General features: G+C 40.7%; 1 protein-coding gene across 1 annotated transcript in view; it reads left to right on the top strand.

The window, feature by feature from the left end:
* FARSB (phenylalanyl-tRNA synthetase, beta subunit) overlaps positions 1–14,819 on the top strand; it is a 32,835-nt gene extending 18,016 nt beyond the window's left edge. The window contains exons 16-17 of the mRNA XM_010001655.1: positions 854–1,006; positions 14,556–14,819. Coding sequence (XP_009999957.1) covers positions 854–1,006; positions 14,556–14,707 — 305 coding nt within the window. The 3' untranslated portion in view covers positions 14,708–14,819. The remainder of the gene's footprint in view (positions 1–853; positions 1,007–14,555) is intronic.
* The last annotated feature ends 4,725 nt before the right edge of the window (positions 14,820–19,544 follow it).

Raw genomic sequence — 19,544 nt, 5'->3', positions numbered from 1 at the left:
CAGACTTACTGCCTCAGAAAGTTTGGCTTTCAGTGACTGATGAGAGAACTTGCAGCTGTGTTGCCAAGTTGCTGCCCTAGAAGTTTGGAATGACTTTTGGCTCAAAAAAACTGTGCTTTCATCCTCTGTGTAGGCTCTGGCTAATTATTCTGCACTCTTTTTTAATATGTGTATTTCTAGTCACTTAGTAAATGTTTTCCTGTTTAGTTTTTTATGTATTTTTTGTTCCTAAACGGTTACTTGGAATAAACAAGATGTAAATTTAATTTAAAAATAATATCTAACACATAAGATACTAGATGAACAGTTTAGGGAATGCACAATGAGTGCTCAAGTTTCTGCTTGTGTTTAAACTCATTGTACATCAAGCACAAAGATCAGTGATGGTGTGTCAGACCAAAGGCTTGTTCAGCCCAGTAACCTATCTGTAGCACCAGTTGGTGCAAATTAGCACATTTTCCATAGCCACTTGGTTGGGGGAATATGTCTAAGATGCTCATGAAAAGCATCATTTGTGATCTGAAATCCCGTGTGAATTGACAACATATCACAGATCACCATGCTAACCTTGGTACTTGCTTCAAGTTGTGGGCTAGTTGTTTTGTACTGGTGCTTATTCTGCAGCTGAGTTCTGTATACATTGAGCCTCCTCACCAACATCACAAGTTTCTTGATCCTTACTGAGTATTTGCATTTTGGCTAGTCTGTATTTAATTTCTTTGACATTTAACTATATGCTTAGTACCTGTCACTGTGGAAAAGATACTTGTATGTAAAACCCCTGTTTCCTGCCTTAAATCTTTCTTTACATTTCTGATTGTTTCCCAGATAACATAATTGCTTCCTTCTTCAGATGTAGGTGCAAGAAACTGCAGGCATTTCTGTGCAGTTTATTACAACAAGAGCCCAGGGTTTGAGATTATCCATGGTTTGCTGGACAGGGTCATGCAGCTTCTTGAAGTACCACCAAATGAAGAGAATGGCTACACAATCAAAGCAACTGAAGGTAAGGAAGGCAGAGCTTCAGTGTGCAGCAGAGGTTCTTCTGGAGCTCAAATGTTCCCCTGTCATATGAGGTGAATTTACAATATGAGGTTGGTTGCAGCAGTAGACACAAAGGATTAATATTATATATGCTAACACACTGTGGTATAAAGAAGAGGCATTAACTGATGTTAAAATGAGATTACTGTCTTTCTGTGAGCTATTCTGAGTAGTTTTAAATTAATTCCAGGTTGACAGCTTTTTAAGGAGACTTAGAAGTGTATGCTGTGAGCTTCACACATCATTTATAATTAATTCATCTGCTGATTGCAAGGGTAGATAGGAATTCACTGAATTCATGAATATGCGAGATACCCACTGTTTTCTCTTTGGCTAGCAGTACCTGGAAAAGATAACTTCTTAGACTCCATCTTTTAATTTATAGCTTTATCTATAGTTCCATTAATATGTAACTTTTATATATATTTATATATATATTTATATGAAGATACACATCTTATATATCTTTTATTCAAAGACCTGCTGGCTTTAAGACTGAACCTAGTGCTTAGACAAGTAGTTGTGTAACAGCCCTTTTCCTTCTCCATACAGGGTGAACTGCACATGAATTAAAAATAACATCCTTAAGTGTGTGCATATGTGTGTAGGAGAGAAAGCAGGCAGGTTGACCCCATTACTTCACTGGGAGAGCATGGGTTGATGCACCAGTAACTACTCTACTCTGCTACTTAAAATAACAGCCTAGTAAATACAGTATAGAAAAGCAAGACTGCAGGGAGAGTAGAGTAGCTATGATTGTACTTACACATTGGTGTTCAGAGACATGAGACACTGCTCAAAAGGACTCAGCTTGAAGAAGTGCCTCCATTCTGCACTTACTGGAACAAGTTGCACTGAGAGGAACTCCCTAACAACCTGACCCAGCTTACCTATTCATAGAAATTTAATGAAAAATGACTGTGTCCCTGGTTTGCAGTGTGCTGCGACGATGCCAAGCACAACACTTCAACTAAGTGCTCTTGTAGCACTTGAGTGCACATTTGTACGATACGTATTGACACTGTTTTTTTCCCCCTGCCTTTGAGGAAGTACTATTTTGCTCAGTATTGCTTAGGCAGATTTTCAAAGGGTTTATTAGAATACTGTCAATATAATTCCCAGATCAAGCAGAGGAATGTTTAAACAGTTGCACTTGTTCTAATTCTACCAAGTACAAAACAGGTAATAGCAAGCTTCTTGTTTGGAATGGGGGGATGCAGTAAGGAGGGCTGGAAGACCTTCTAGGAGCTGGGTACTCAGGCTGAATAGTTTTCAAAACTCTTCTGTTTGGAATAGTCAAATCAATTAGTACTGAAAATATTTGCAAGCATTTTATATTCTATACTGAGGCATTTCAGGGATGCATGCCTGCCTCAAGTAACTGGAAAGAAAATAAAATAATCCTAACACAGTGAAAAAGTTATTTCTAGATACTAGTGCTATTTAGTGTTCCTGATGCTGTGGGATTTGTAATGCCCATTCAAAATCGCTGCATTCCCATCACATTACTGCACAACATATCTAGTGTAGAGGATGGATTATTCCTTGTCACATGCACTATATTAGAAGTTTGTGACTTCTGACGACAGACAAAGTGCCTACTAATTTATTTTTCACCAGTGATTCGAAAAATCTCCTGGGATGACACCCTAAAAATTCCTGGCAGTTCTCCCAACGTTGGAATTTAACCTTGGCAACAGTGCAGGTGGCTGAAACTCCAGTGCCAGAGTGAGTGCAGTGTCACTGCACCAACTGACTTCACTGACAGAAGTGGTTGGAACACAGTCATTTGGGGGTTTTTTTGGTTGCTTTTGTTCTGTTTGGTTTTAACTTGCTTCACAGGCTGGCAATTAACCATGTGTGAGAGAGCAAATGTCAGATGATGGGGTCAGGTCAGCTGCTGAATGAAAAAAGAGGTACCTTGTAGCATCTGAAAAGGCTGCAGGGTCCTGAAATAAGTCAGAAGAACAGGGTGAGTTACTTCAGGGGGTGTAAATCAGGACAATATGCATGGCATGGATTTTTAGATGCATCTTTATGGAGCGTGCTCTTTTATTGCCTGTGCCAAATTAACATTTGTACAGCGAGAAATGGGTTTATCCTATGGCTGATTTAGGAAATTCCTAGATACTTTTTCTGTATGTGATCTGGAGCAAAACTTGAGACTAGTAAGCAACACTGTGCAAAGGTAGGGTTTTAATCCAGGTGTTTATTTCTCATGCAACTGATAAAAATAATTCCATTGGTTATTGGAAAAAAATAAAGGGGAAAATGTTGGTTTAAATTAATAGGATAGAGATGGGCACATAGTTGCCTCTTCCAAATTCACTTTGAAAAATGAAATGCCTGTGCTATAGTCCTGTTTGGTCCATATGTGCAGATCATGGCTATTTAAGCTCCTTCTGTTCTCCCAACACCTAAGTGCCCTGTGATGTGACCTTAAGGTCAGAGCCTTTTTGCCTTTATAGCAACACCTGTGAAAAAAATACAGATGCTAGAAAATATGGGTGAAATTGTGATGTTCCCCTGGCCCTTGCACTATGCTTTGGTGTAATTTGAGCCAGGTAGTAAATGGAGAAGAGCTGTTTAGAGCAGCCTTAAGGAAGAGAGGGTTTGAGTGACTGAATTCAAGGGTTTCAGCATACATTTGGCATTCAGTGCTTTTCAGCTTCCTAGTTACTAGTGGAAATTGTTCTTCCTTATTACCACTAATACACAAAATTACAGAGTTTTAAAGACAGAACTCTGAAATGCTACCCACTGTCTTAAAATGCACTGAATGGACTTTTTGATACATTAATGAATCCTACAATTACTGGCATAGGAAAGCATTTTGCTTTTTTCTTAGTTTTTTAGTATAGGCATCCATAATCAAATGTAGATTAAAATGAGTATGATTATTAAAATGAGTATGATTATTGCATCAATCCTTAAATTTGCGTTTCATTTTGTATTTCATACCAAAAAAAATTGTATAAAACTCTTGACATTTTAACCAGCTCCATACAATTACTAAAAGGTAAAAAAAAGCATGGTTGTGTATGATTAGGAAGTAAACAAAAAACAAATTTAAAACAATAAAAAGGCAGGTAGGAAGAGCCAACAAATTTGGTCATACATTGTCAGGTAATTTAATAAAATTATGTATTTTTTAGTTGACTTTCACTGGTTTCAGTTCCCTTGAATTGAAAACTAAAGGCATATTGATAATTATTCTTAATTTCAAGTTTTAATCTCTGCAGAAACAGGTATGTTTTCTGCAACATTTTGGTCACTTTTTGCTTCTGGATGAGTATCTGAGCTTCCTGTTTTCTTCCAGAAATCTGGATTGTGATAACAGGAGGCAATGTTAGTCATGGGACTTGGATCCACAGTGAAGTCTTACTTAGGCTGAAAAGAATAAAAAAAGTAAATACTGGCTGTGGATTCTGTAGGGCAGTGTTCAAAGGAGTGGTGTGAAGTGTGAGGTGTAATTATCCTCACTCACATTGTAACATTTAGAATGACTGTCCCTTATTTAAGGAAAGGACTCCTAGTTTTGCAGTGCCTTCTGAGAGTCTCTGTACTTTGCAAATGGCAGTTAATTGGGTGCAAGCTGTTTGAAAAGTGAAAATATTATCCATATTTTATGGAAGTGAAACAATTTGACAGATTGACAGAAAATGTTAAAGGTAAATCTGTGCATCCATGGTGCCTCACTGGCTGCCCACTGCCTTCCCTGGCAAAATTAGGATTTGATGAAACCACATTCATTCATGTGAAAACAAACAATCCTCAAATAGCATAAGCTTGTGGCATGAGCTACTTTTTTGTACATTATTGATTCTTGTGAATTTCAGCTAACTCTTGGATGGTTTTGGTTTTTTAAGTAAATGTTCATGCCCTTCATTCTTTTGGGGTAATCAGCAGCTTAGTAAAGCTAGGAAGTCAGCCCACTTGTGTTCAACATAAAGGTGTACTTAAGAAATGCATACTAAGTCTTGCTTCCTTCAGTAATTGACAGTTATCTTTCTAAAAGAAAAAAAAAAAAGAAATTGCACTACTTTTCTTTTAACTGCCCTTATTTAATTAAATGAATGTGGTGTTAAAGTGTAGAAAATTTTAATTCCACAGTAAATCATTGTAATAGCTTCTCATTCAGTAGGGTTTAGCTGTGAAATTAGAGGTGTAAGTTATTGCCATAACTAAGTACATAATAAACATTTGCTTTTATAATCACAATTTTATGACAAACAACTTTAGAAGAAGATTAAGACTGTGAACCTCCAATCAGAAGAGTGAAGTCTGGCAATAAGTCTGAGTTATGTGTATAGAATTGAACCCCAGCATCCATCTCTGGTGACCAGTTTAAACTGGGAGAGTGCAACATGCACAGATGTTTAGTACCTTTCTTGAACTTGGCATTATTAAAATCTGTTTTATTTTAAGGAACTGTAGCTTGACCTCTCTTAATGGCAATTTGGGACTTTCCAGTCTTGGCAGACATTTCATTGTTCCTGAATGTCAAAAAATGTGTATTTACTCAGAGATAACTAAAGGAAATATTCCAGTTTTTCTATGAAACCTCCAAATATCATTTGTAACATACTAAAAGATATCAGTCAGTTCTCAGTCCATTTCATTAGCATTCAAAATGAGGCACATGATAGGTGGTATTGCATCCTTGCAATTGTATTTATAGTCTTTTGAATTACAAGTTTTGTAGATAAGATTTGTTTGACAACATCTGTTTGCATTAAAAAGACATACCAGCTGGTAATTGACTGCATTCATGTCCCCTGAATTTCACCTTTACCAGTTCTCACCTCATTTTTTCTCACCTGGCATCAATCTAGATTATCCAACTTGGAACACTGGCACCACCGTTAACATTTTTGTAGTACTACAGAATCCCTAGTATTTTTTTCTGTAAGTTAACAGCAGTAGACAAGCTTATTTTAATTTTTTTTTTGAGAGTTGCACCATCATTCTGGTGCCTAAGACTCCTGACATCCCAGAAACATCCTAGTCCTGCTACATGTAATCAAGATACTCATTTTTTCAATAAACTGGAAGATACCTTATTTTAGTCAAGAACACCTTTTTTTTCCCAGATGAAAATACATACATACTGTAAACTTAGACATTAAGGTCCCTTCCAACTCAAAAAAAATCTGTGATTCTGTGACATTTCTGTCCCGTGTAAAAATTCAGCCAGTCTTGTTAGCAGATAAAAGTACTCTACCTACAGTTTGTTTCTAATATTCTCAAAAATATATATATATCTATCTTTCTAATGCTGTCTTTATTGCTGCCAGTCATTAATCTTTCATAATTTATTGTTTCCTGATTAATTTTCAGCCACTGTTATTAATCACATTTTAAGAAAACAATTTATTTTTGCTTGTAAGAAACTTCCCTGATTTTGACCACTTTCAGTCCAGCACTGAATATGGCTTGGGTTTCAGCAAAAAGTATTCCCAGTTTTTGTGAATCTGGTACTACTCACTTATCAAGTAAATTGTTCCCCTAGTCTTCCACTACTGTTTTTCTGTTTAGTATTCTCCCCCCACTTCATAGTCAGAGTCACAAATTAACACCACCAAGAGGCAAGGACAGTTTTGGTTTTTTTAACTCCAGCTGATCTTAGTACTATGAAATATATGACCCTGGATCTGCAATGTTTTTTTCAGAGTTCTAGCACTGATCATTGCAGTGACTTAATTGTAAGGCATCTTGCAAAACTGGGTGTTTAACACTAGTTCATGTGGCTTTTCTAGTGTTTGGGCACTAGTTTGAAATCTAATTAAAATCCTAATTAATTTCTTATCCTTTTCTCTTGAGCAGCTTTGAAAGAGCTTAGTTATGTGAAGAACTACAGTTCTAATAACTCAAAATTAAATTATCTAATAAAGTGGGTGGAGCTGCTCACTTAATGTCCCTTTAATTGCCTAATATTTCTGCTCTTTATTTCTTTCCTGTAAATACAGGATGTATAGGAAGCAAACCCCTGCAAATCTAGGCCAAGTTTATTTCTGTCTTAGCAAGTATCTTCCCACACTACTGCTGATGTCTCAAATTTAGTTATAACTGGATTAACAAGGAGGTACCCGGCACAGAGATGAACCAGGAGAGTTGCTTATATTATTTAATTAGCCAAAGTGGGTGTCTGCAGTTTTTTAATGTTCCTTCTCAATACTCTTCAAGTATAATCTGTTTGCACAACCCTTGTCCACAGAAAGGATGTATCAGGGGAAAAGTACATTATCATGTTTGACACATTTTTTTTCTCCCCCACTTATGAAATCTAAAAGCTCAATAAAGGAACAAAGAATGTATTTGTCTCTCAAATTCAGAAGATTATTTCAGTAGAGAAACTCCTTTGAATTAACTGATTTAGAAGTACATTTCCTATAGTATATATAATAGCAGGCAGAAAAAAAATGTGGTAATGCATTTTCAGGAGGGGAGTGTGTCAAGTCAACTTGTAAAGAGACACAAGCTATCTTCTCATCTTCCTCTTTTTGCTAACAGTAACTAATAAAGATGACAGTGTTCTTCCTGTTGCATTTTATTCTGACAAATTAGTGGTGCTATAAAAAGTAGCAGCATTTCTCCTGACAGACTTAAATTTTCTACCAGTTTTTGTCAGCACCCAGAAACATCTAAACAATTGGCATGTGTGATCCTGAGCTGAAGATGTTAATTTATTCTCCCGGCCATTAATTCCTAGTGCTTCTGCTATTCCTTTACTGAGAGGACTCAGTTTAATCCTTGCCCCCCACCCACAAGGCAGCTACCTTTTTCAATTATACATCATAACAAGTCTTAACAGATAAAAGTCTTCCTTGCATCAAGACTTTTAAACCTCTGGCATCACTTCCATTGTGTAATAGAGAATTAGGTAATTTCCAGTTTTTCTGTCTCCTAACATTTTGAGATAGAAAGTTACTTCTTAATAATAAAATGTATTGCCAATATTGCAGAGCTTTCTCAAGGAAGGAGAGAATTGATCCAAGCCAGTAGCAGAAATAGCAGCAAATTGCATGTCTGTTTTCTCAGTGAAGCAGGATGGTGATCCCAGCAGTGAGGGTCAGGGTGCAGGTCTGGTTTCACTGGCTTCTCCACACTTGCCTGGTGCCACAGCTTGATCCTTTGATTCTGTTGTCAGCTCCTGCACAGCCTGCTGTGGCTAGAGGCCAACTGTCTTTAAGCTTTCATTTTCGCTACAATATAAATGCTAGCAATTGCAATCATTGAATATATTGAAACATTGAATAGTTAGCAGTTAAATAGTTAACAGCTCATAGTTAAACAACTCTGATCTAGTTTGATTTTTGAACTGCAATATGGACACAGAGGGTCAGTGGTTCTCATTTAATCTCACATACATTTTCTAGCATTTCTTTAGGCAGTACAGTTTTAAGCAGACATTTGCAAGATTTTGGCTCAAACGTTTGGATCAATATGAATGCAGGATCCCAAGATGAGCTTTGCCCATGGTGGGGGAATTGACTTTGCCTTCTTGCTTGTGATGGATGTGTTAGAAAGTAGATAGCAGCAAAGTGCTGGAAGGCAGGACAGCTTGATCTTGGACATGTAGTGAGTAAAGAATATGCAAACTAAACATGACATACTTAATAAGACTTGCAGACTGACTGTGCTGGTTCTTGTTATTCTCAAATGCTTGTATGAAAGCAGAGCCTAGAAGCCAGAGTTTGCTGCCTTACTGTGCATACATACAGAATGTTGTGTTCCCTACCATAAAGAATATGGTTTATTTTTCCCAGTTTCTGACAAATGCAGATATTTGCAAGGATAAATTATTCCTTTAAATATTTAAAGAAAAACAGAAAGTTACGGAGCATAAAGGTATTGTTTCAGTGTTCAAAGCTGTGTGTTTTCTAACTCGTATCAACTGATGAGACATCTTAAAGAAGCTTTTTTTGGGATTAGGAGTTCTCCATTTTATAAACAGCTGTGACACAGTATCAGCTTAGGTTTGTGACTTTTAGACAGGACCAACTATAACGTTTCAGATAAATCTGGATAAATCAGATAAAACTGACCTTAAAAAAAAAAAAAGGATTAGCTGTGTAATGGTAACTCTGCAGTGCAGCTGAACTCCAGAGCACAACTGCCATTTCTCACAACCACCACACAAATGCAAATTTACTGAGATTTATACACAAGTCATGATTTCTAGAAAAACAAATAGAATGTAATGGATTTCTTTCTAGGTTTCCTACTCAAGGCTGCTTTTTCTGTACACATTATTTAAGCAGCCACACTGGTACTCCAGTGCTGAGTATGTGAAATCTTGTTACCCAGATCAGGGACCCAACATGTCTGCTTTCCTTGGCCTCAGCATTCACCCAGGATGTATAGGTTGTTCTGGCACTGCGTTAGTCAGGTGTTACAAATGAGGAAACTGAAGTTAATAAATACCCACAGTATGTTTGTTTTTTTGTTTGGTTGTTTGTTTTTTTTTTAATCTGGACTAAAATATATGGAGAGAGAACTGCTGACAATGTGCAACTTAAAAGAACAATCACTCTCTCAGTATATTCCAAATGCAAGATTTGAGATGTCTATGATTTTAAAATGTAGCTGAGGGTAAATCATCTCACATCAAGATGGGATTTTGAGGTTGCTGTTGTTTTGCATAAGGTTCTGGAAACCTGCCTGCACTGTGTAATTGGGCAAGGAAAGGTAATTAATTGCCTTTTAAAATACTTGCTGATCTGGTGGTGTCCTGTAACTCTGCACTTGAGCATATTTGCCAAAAGAAGAAATGGGTTGAAAGCATGAAGAACCTAATCCTAAAACCAAAAACAACCTCTAGCCTCACAAAACTAAATCCTATCCAATGTAGCACAAGTAAAATACTTCACAGGTGAGTCAGGATGCAGTAGTGAAAGGGCAGCTGGAGTGTCTAAGGGGATGAAGAATTAAGATGAAAGAGTTTAGAGGCCAGATGAGCTCTGCTCTATTACCTTCTTAAGCTTCAGCTTCCGATGTTCCTTCAAATCATAGGAACAAACCAGGGGTTTGGGAGGCTTAGTGCAACTGTAGGCTTATAATACTTTAATCTATTCCTTTTTAAAAAGGAGGGAGAGTAAGACAGAGAAAAGAAACTGTGCAAGGTGTTTGACAACAAAGAGTGCCAGGACCTCTGAGCTTTTTGAGGGTAAATTAGCCAGAAAATGTGCTAAAGACTACATGCTCTACTGGATTATTGGCCAAAGAATTACCCCAAAGCAATCAAAGTGGCCCTGTTGCCTGACTACAGGGAGGCAATTACAGATTTTTGAAGATGTGCTACAGAAGCTTTAATTAAAGCTATTATTTCTACATCACTGAACATTGGAAATTAAATTCTTACTTGCAGCCATGAGAAGTAGCTTTTGTCTTTTGCTGGTGTGTAGTATGTCAGCATAAGACATGGCTGGCTTTGACATCTCTTCTTTAGGAACACAGCTTGCATTTCACCCCACCCCTTCTTGTAACCACCAATTATAACATTGTCATACTGAGAGGTGGCTTTCCATTGCTAGACCTTCTGGCTTCTGGCATTGTATAGGTCTCTGTCAACAACAACAATAAACTCCCACTAGATTTCAAGATGAAGTTAATCGAGTACTATTTGTGTGCAGAGCTGAAAGGTTAAACTGTATACAAAATTAGAAACCTGTTATCCTTAAAAGTGACAGTACAGTAAGTTTTTTTAATTAATTTTGCCTCTTGAAGTTCTTGATGGTACAACCCACCAGACCTTCAAGAGCAGCCTTTCAATAGAATTGCACCAGCAGCAAATACAGTCCCTCCCTTGCACACCTGCTGGTAATGGCGCCTCCAGGTGCACTTCAATGACTGGTGAGAACTTCCCTCAGGAAGGCCATGCTCTTCACAACCATACCATTCTTGATGATATTACATACACAGACAGGACAAACTCTATTGTGAACTTTCAACTTCTGCTCAAAAGCTGCAGGTCACAGCTGCTGACTTCTCTGGAAAGGCACACTTTGGACTCCTTTTGGCACCAAGACTTTACTGAAGCTTAAGAACATAGGACTTCAGCTTATGGTGCAGTTTCTTCAAATGAGATAACAGTGCATGTGTTTTTTTGCATATTCCCCATGTGTGCAAGCAGCACAAGGACATCTTTCATACAGCCTTTACTCTAAAGCTTAATGATTTACTTCAAGAGTTGACATGATAGTCCAGCCCATAACACAAGCTTTGCTAGAAATCTAAAGCACCATTGCTACTTACTTGATAACACAATAAACATACAAATTAGGAGGGGGGCAGGGCGGGGGGGAAAGTCCTTACCTTTGTTGCCTGGCTATTTTGGGAAGGTCTTTGGTTTTCTGTTCTGCCTTATGGGTTACTCAGATCCTCCTGTGACCTAGGGCTTGTCCTCAACACACTGAAGTTCTTCTAACTCAGGTCTCCTTTTCTACTGGTGGTTGGTCCCTCAATCAAAGCACTCCCCCCAGCTGCAAAATGCTGGTTTCTCATTCCCCCCCTTTCTGATCAGATTTTTCATGTTTCTTCTGAGTTTTGTCTTTATGTGCCCCCCTTTCAATGTCTGGTTATTTTTTTTAATCTGAAAGTTATATTTCTCCCTGTCCTGGTGCCCTGGCAGAGATACAGGGACAAACAACACCCAGTCTCAGGCATGAGCCAGCCTCCTGCTTGAACCACATCTGTGGTCAAGTCACTAGATGAAGACAACTTTAGATCCCCCATCTGTAGGATGCAGTCTGGAGACCCTTTTGGCAGGCAGGAGTATATTATGAAGCATTCTGTAGTGCAGCCAATTATCATAATAATAGTTTCATTATTAACCAGAGTTCATAAACTCTTGGTAAACCTGTTCCTCAGCTCATGTTTCCTTGGTGCAAGAGCCAAGCATTAGCTGGACAGATGGGGATCCTAAAGCTTTTAAGAGGTTCTTTCATTTTTATTTGCTTTTCTGGTCTCTTCCCATCACAGGGAAGTGCCCTGCCAGTGCCATGCCTGCAAAGCAGCAGGCACACTAGCCAGTCCCCTGTGAAGAAACCAGCATTCCAAGGTTGGCTTAACTAGAAACAAAGAGGTAGTTTGAAGGTCCTGCTTCCTGCACTTTGGGGAGCTAAATATCCCCCTTTGGTATTAATCATGTATTTACCTCTTCGTTGCAAGGAATCGCAAAGCTAAATAAATAACATCATGGTCCAGCATCAATTGCTGCATATGAGATGGAAAACGTGGCTGGGCATTCAGAGCCCCACAGAATGGATGGTTTCATGGTACAGGCTTCAGCCAAACCAATAGCTTGTCCCACCCTCCTCCCCTCACCATGTGGAGAGACACTGGGGCCCTGGTGATTCACTGATTCAGTTCACTTGTGCTGTGAAGCTGTGCTGTGAGCTCTTGGTAAAAGGGATACATTTTATCAGTGCTTAGGTTCTAGCTAATGTAACACATCAATTTATAGCAGAACCGTGAAGATACTTCATAGTTTTCATGTGGGTTTCATGAATTGCCAACAGTTTTCAAAATTTATCACAAATGCATTTTTAGTGAAATGCAAGGGAACTTACACAAAGGTTTGGCTAAATAATGGCTTTGACTTTGGCCCCTCTTCCAGCAAGGCAGCTGCTGCTAACACTTCAGCAGCCTTGCTGTTAGAAATTCAGCTGAGGGGTATGTGATGTGCACAAACTCTTCCTGCTCCTTGCTATTGGGGTGAGCAGAAGACAGTCCTTTATTACACCCAGCACCTGAACTGGCCTCCCCAAGAAACCTGTGGTTTGATGTTAGCTCGCTGTTATTAGGTGAGACACTAACAAGGAAAAACGTGTAGCCATTAGAAGGATGCAGTGATACTGGTTTTGCAATAGATTGGCTCAGTGCAGTATTTTAGACCCCATCCAGATGCCTAAAACTAGTCTTAAAACAGTTAAGTCTCATGGTATAACTGAGACTAGATGTGCAAGAAGATAAAGTAACTTTCCCAAGGCTACACGCAAGGCAGCTCAGCAGAAAAGTCAGACTCACAGCTTTTTAACTAAGCACATTGTCAAAGCTCCTTTTTTCCTGTAATTTTGCAGTGAGATACCATGCCAACATTATTAACTTGTGCTGTGTTCTTGCTCTTGTGCCAGCTTAAGCTTACAGGCAAGTTTCTAAAAGAAAATCCCTGTGTGCTGCTCACATCCAGGGTACAATACCAGCTTTATTCACAAATAGGAAAGCCTTTGCCACTAACTACAAGGGTACTTTATTTTTAGGTTACATTTTCACCCACGATCAGCAGTGATCTGTATGCACCACATTTGTTTCTTTTCTAAATTTGTCAGGTTTTATTCTAACACTTGTTTTGAATAGTGCAGCTTGACAGTGGCAAGTGGCTTGTTTGGTTAGAGTCGTGTGCCACCAACATCCAGGGGCTGGATCATCCTGTGTCAGGAGGTGGTCTGTGCTTGTAGCTAAGACTAGAACTGATTTGAAAGATACTGGTTCAGAATATTCTTGGTAACAGCCTTTAAGGTAACGTTACTGTGATCATTTATGGCTCCTGTCAGATTTCACAAGGCAGCCAAAATTGAAGTACACATTTAAGTTAATTTGCACTTGCAGCGCAATGTAGAGACCTACTTGCTGTTGTCACTCTTGTGGCTGCCAGTTATGACTACAGATCTCACAGGAGACTTCTTAAATGAACTATTTCCATTGGAGAGCTAACAAAGAATATATCTCTGGGCTTGTCCACTAGTGAGCTAAGTGTCATGAAAGTGTTCCTGCAGTTTGAAGTTCATTTGGCCCTTTATTGCCTTTTTTTAAAATAGCACCTTGCAAATGCAGTAAAATGTCCTGGGCTGATCCTGAACTTTAAATGGCATTTGGAACAACCAGTGACCGTGGCCAATTCAGCTACATTTTTGTTGTGTTTTTGTTTTTTCATTCCAAATAACATTTAAGAGTTGGGTCTTGGTTTGAAGAGGAAGATGATCTTCAACTTTGTGTTATTAATTGTTCCACAGTTTTACAGTATATATGAAACTGCTAAGAAGCTCTTCTCCAGATGAGGAATGTAGGTTATCACTAATTATGTGACATGTAATCAAGCGTGACAGGCCTGCTTACCTCTAAGATGACAGCAGGCTTTACTTCCTTAAACAGAGTAAGGTGGGGGAACATTCAGGTGTTAAAAAGAGCCTAAAGCCTGTAAGAATTCTTTATTTCAGCATCCCTCTGCCTTGACTTATCTGTGCTAATTTCTATTGCAGGAGTAACTTAGTTTAAACAACTGGGGTGTGAAAAATGCCCATGCCTTCGGCTTCACACCTTATTTTTAACTCAAAAGTGTTTCCTCATTCTCTATCAATCATGACAATTGTTAATGCAAGAAAGTGAGAGCCTCTTAGCATCTCAGCACAGAGACAGATTTAATACTGAGAGCTTTGTTCTCCATGTTAAATGCCTACTGACTTTTTTGGCCCGGAGAAATATTGATTTTTCTCTCACTTTCTTCACAGCCCCTGCTTTCTTTCCTGGTCGCTGTGCTGAGATCTTTGCCAAAGGTCAAAGCATTGGGAAACTTGGAGTCCTACACCCTGATGTTATCACCAAGTTTGAGCTCACCATGCCATGCTCTGCCCTAGAGATCAGTATTGAACCCTTCGTGTGAAGATGGGACTTTCCTCCTCCTCCAGCTGGCCACTGGTGTGTGCAGCACCCTCTACTCCTTTGTCTTTCTCTGCAGGGGACATCTGCTTGTGCTTTTATATTCCAATAAACTAGAAAACCAGCCTGGCTCCCTGGGTAAATGTATTCCTTACAGCACGATCTGGTGAGCTTCTGCAGGGTATGAATGTAGCATCTCAGACTAGGCTGTGCCCTCAGTATTTTTAAAGGGCAAGGGGGGAAGAAAGAAGTTGGGTAAAAGCCCAGTGTTTTACTAGAGAAATGTAATGGCAGAGCACATGATTAGTTTTCAAAATCAGAAATGTTCCACAGACACAGCTTCATACTGTAACTGATTATGGCTGCATAACAGGAATCTCATTCTTTTCTTATTGCATGAAATAAGATAATTGATTAGAGCAAATGTTGAGTGAATGTGAGCAGAACTAAGGAGTTGAGCTTTTCTTCTATACGGTTGTCATGTGCTCATCAAGGGCTGGGGGAGGAAAATAAACTTGTTTCATGAAAACCAGTTATTTTGTAAGCACGATATGTGTAATATCTGCTTCCCTGCTCCAGACATAACTGTTGATCCTTTATCATTCCAAATTCAGAAAGGGGAGGGGGTGGAATTAATTTTTTTCATGGCTGATGTAAGCGTAGTGGTTTTTGAAGCTCCACACCAAATTGGGGAAATGCATTTAAGAGCACATGCCAGTGGTCTTTTGCATTAAGAGCTGAAAAATATCAAAGCCTTTGCCTGACTGAGGCTGGCATATTTGTCTGCAGAAGTTAGCCAGGTCCTGCTGCACTCACATAGCCCCACCAGTGGCTTTTTGAACCCCAGCTGCACAGCAGAGACCACACGGCTTTCAGACAGTTTTACTTTCCTTGCCGTTCTGCCCCTGACAATCCATGAAAATGTCTCGCGGGTCAGGCTTTTCCTCTTGCTGGCTTTCCAGCAGCAGTTGTGCTCCAGCCTGGTGTGTTGTGCCTCTGCTGTCTGGGAAGCTGAGAAGCTCCATCCAGTACAGCAATGCCCAGTACATCCCTCCTGGTGTGATGTCACTAGGTGGGTGGCCAGCTCAGCACACTGAAGCAGGCTCTTTACTGGCTTCCTAGTGAAGCTGGCCATCCCTCAGTTGCAATATTACAACCACTGCTGCTGGGACAGGGTCACAAGAGGGAGTGTTTTGCATTTGGCCGATAGGCTGTGGCTCATTTCTGTTGTGAGAGCAGGTAGTCACTGGTGCCAGGAGGGCACCCTCCAGAAGTGGATGTCTGGATGATGCTGGAAAAGAGTGTTGCAGTTACTGGGTTACCAAGAAAAGATGTGAGGGTAAAGTAAGCTCATGGTTTTATGAGCTACATGTCTATGCAGTTCCCTGTTGCTGGACCCACAATAGTTTTTCAATGGTAGCCCTGTTGGTAATCTTAACAGGTGGGAGGGCAACAGGCAGGGCTTTTTGGTGCAAGTGTTAATCCAGTATGAAAAATGCACTACAGTTACCCATCTGGAAACCCGATGGTTCCCCTCAGATGGAAGTGTAGATTTTAATTATCTCTGCATGACAGACGTGAAATGGGACTGGAGCTGTTGCCATAAATTGCACGACTGACTCCGGAGCCCACGGAGAGTGAGAAAACTGCAGCTCACATTTTAAAGTCTCCCAAGGGATCAGCCAGCGTGTCATTTGCAGGATCTATCTCTCCGTGATGCCTACACAACTGTAACCAAGCAAGCTCACAGTGTGGGAAGCAATCTGTAACGCAGATGGTAAATATTAAAACTCCCTGTTTATTAGTGTGTCATGCACGGGGATTAGGATGACAATAAGGCAGATTTGCATTTCAGCAGAGTACAGGCGTATTTGTGTGCCTCTGGGTGTCCCAATTCTCCTGTGAATTTACTGTCCTTGAATGTAAAGGCCAGATTAGGCTGGGACTTGAGGTCAGTGAGGCTTAAGCTGCAGCAGTATGTGCTGCGAGGCTTTTAGGGATCACTTCTTTCTTGTAACATTTCCCTGTGTGGCAGTATCTAAGTGCTCCACAAGCAGGGCATTAGCTCTGTCCCAGGGAAGCAGCACTACTTGCTAAAAGTAGGGGAAGAGAATGGAAAGAAAGGCTAAAAAGCCCCTTCGGAGCCACCCACCCCTCCCAGCCAGACGTGGTGCCAGCAGCTTGCAGAGGCTGCTGGAGCTCTGAAATTCAAGCTTTGCTGTAGTGCTGTGCTCAGGATTAGCTGTGAATCCTGATGAGTGGGGCACTTCATGTAAGTCTAGCATAGTTATTGCAGGGTGTTGTCTTTCATAGCCCCAAGCCACTTATCTGATATTTACAGCTTGTTCACAGCCGTATTCAATAATCAAAGTATCTAACGCAGCTTTGTGTTAGCAGGAGCCGCCGGGAGCGTTACAGTCTTGGTTGTACCTTTTGGTGTAGTGGTCTCTGGTAAAGGAACCATTGTCTGCTGACAGTTGAGACTTCTGAACAATTTTTTAGCATCTTTTGAACTTTGAGTATTTCTTGAAGGCTGAATTGGAAGTTGAATTTTTCACTCTGGGTCCCCAGTGACAACTTACTTCTGGCCTGCTCCTGCTGGCTGTGGCTACTGGGTCACTGCTCAGGATCTGAACACGAGCACAGACTGCTGGCGAGCTGGTGACAGCAAGGTCAAAGCCCATTTTAATGTGCTGGCTTCATTTCAGTTAGAGATCAGTCCTGACTTTGGGTTTGTCCTTGCTGTGCTTCAGTCCTGGCTCCCAGGGCTCTGTGTTTGTAGGTAGCTGTGGCTGCTGCCTGAGAACGTTCCTGTAAATTAAATGCTTGGCACTGTTTCTATCTCCAGGCTGCTGTCCTGCTTGCTTGCAATTTAAATCATTCTGTCTTTGGCAGGTGAATATGGAATAGGCCCAGCCAAAGCAGTGGGTGCTGCCAGGAGGCTGCAGCATGGGCCATGGCCTTGGGCACAGGACACCTCCAACCTCTGGCAACTGGGAAACCGAGCCAGGCGCCAGGGAGGGGAGTGGGGGGGGGTAGTGGGATGGCCATGGCTCAGCCTGGTGGCAGCAAGACAACCATGGCCATGGACTGAGCAGCGAGGGGTTCCTACACAGGCAGCAGGGAAGCAACGTGCTCTGCTGGGAGCTCATGGGCAGCAAACAAGGGTCACACTTAAACATGTTTCAGCATATGTGCAAGATCCACCTCGCTGCTGAACTGCACTTCCACCTTGCTCAGAGGTGTACAAGTATTTCCTAACTCTTACTTGCAGCAAACAATAGAAAGGTTAAAACTGAAACAGTGCTGAGGCAAAGCCCAGGCTCCCTAGCTGATGTTCCATATCTGAAGTTTTTCCTAGCCTGTCCGCATCAAAACCACTGTTTTACTCTGGAAACCAAGCGTGTATACTCGAGAGGATCCAGCTGATGCCTTTGTGCTACTGAGCACATAACATGACTAGCAAACCAGCCACAAAACCTTATTTTCTGCTGTCACACTGGAGATGCAGAGGCATCTGAACTACAGGGCTGGAGAGGTGGGAGCAGCTCCAAACACAGCAAAGACACAGATGGGTTTGCAGCGAGAACCTGGTGCTTCAGGTTAACGAAGGACAGAAAGGGTAGTGCTCTTACCTTGGTCAGAGGACTTGCCTCTTCAAGGCTGGCCCTGCAGGAATGGCTGTGGTCCTGGGAGTGCCCCGGGAGTGCAGCCTCAGCATAGAGCCTACCTGAAAGCCAGGCCTGTTCCTGGTGGCCCAGGAATGCTGCAGCAATCAGGGCTCACCTCAAGCAGCTCTTTGCATCTGGAGGGCCTGGGGATAGCATTTCCAGGCAGGATGGGATGCTGAGGGCAGGACAGGATGCTGAGGACAGGACACTACCTCACCTCGTTTCAAATACACACCTTCAGCAGCGAAATCTTGTTACAATGAACACAAAATATTTTGCAGATTATGGGATATCATGGTACAATTGCAGATACTAATTTTAAATAAAATTTGGTTTCAAATAAACTAGTCTATTAGAGGTAGATACTGCAAGTGGAGGAGACTCCAGGTGCCCAAGTATCCCCCATCACTAACACCACAGTATTTCCATCTCCAAAGGACACTAACAAGTAGTTGCAAGTAGATCACTAGAGGCTTTTTCATATGTTTAAAAAAGCAGGATGGTGCTGCTGAGCCCAGAGGAGCCCAAGCTCACAGCTGGACTGAGCAGGGGACAAAGAACCACAAGCAGGTCAACTTGGAAAGAGAGCTGGGTGGTTGCATTTGGGAAGATCTTTAAACTGCAACTCATTCCCCTTATATCAATCATTTACAAGTAGTAACAGACAATGCAAAATGAACAGAAAAACACCAAATTTTGCAAAATAGGTGTATTTTTAAATTTGAACCAAGTACATGTATTGCATGAATCACATGCAGGTGAATGCCATAAAAGATAAAAATACCTGTGCACATACTTCAGAAATCCAAGAATTTATCTATAATTTACAAAATTTTCATAGCACAAAATAGCTGTGATTCAGAACAGAAATTTTACACACAAAACTGCATGTCCCCTTGCCTGTCTTGGGACCAGTTGGCTTTAAATACTCAGCTTGCTGTCAAGTTTCTTCCCAATTTTGTCCCACCCAGCATGACATGGCACTTCCACAGAGCTCCAGCTCTGCCAGGCAGCTGTACATCATAAAGCACCTTTAAAATAATGGGTTTTAAAGGTGTTTTAAGGCCTGATGGCAGCACTTCTGTGGGGTGTGGGAGGGAGGGAGACAGAGGGTGAGCCCCCATGACTTTGGTGGCCTGAGTCCAGCACTCACCTGAGGTCAGGTGTGAG

Source organism: Chaetura pelagica, unplaced genomic scaffold (assembly GCF_000747805.2).
Source record: "Chaetura pelagica isolate M959 unplaced genomic scaffold, ChaPel_1.0 scaffold207, whole genome shotgun sequence".
NCBI lineage: Eukaryota > Metazoa > Chordata > Aves > Apodiformes > Apodidae > Chaetura > Chaetura pelagica.
The sequence above is the reverse complement of the archived record's forward strand: the minus strand, read 5'-3'. Positions and strand labels throughout refer to the sequence as shown.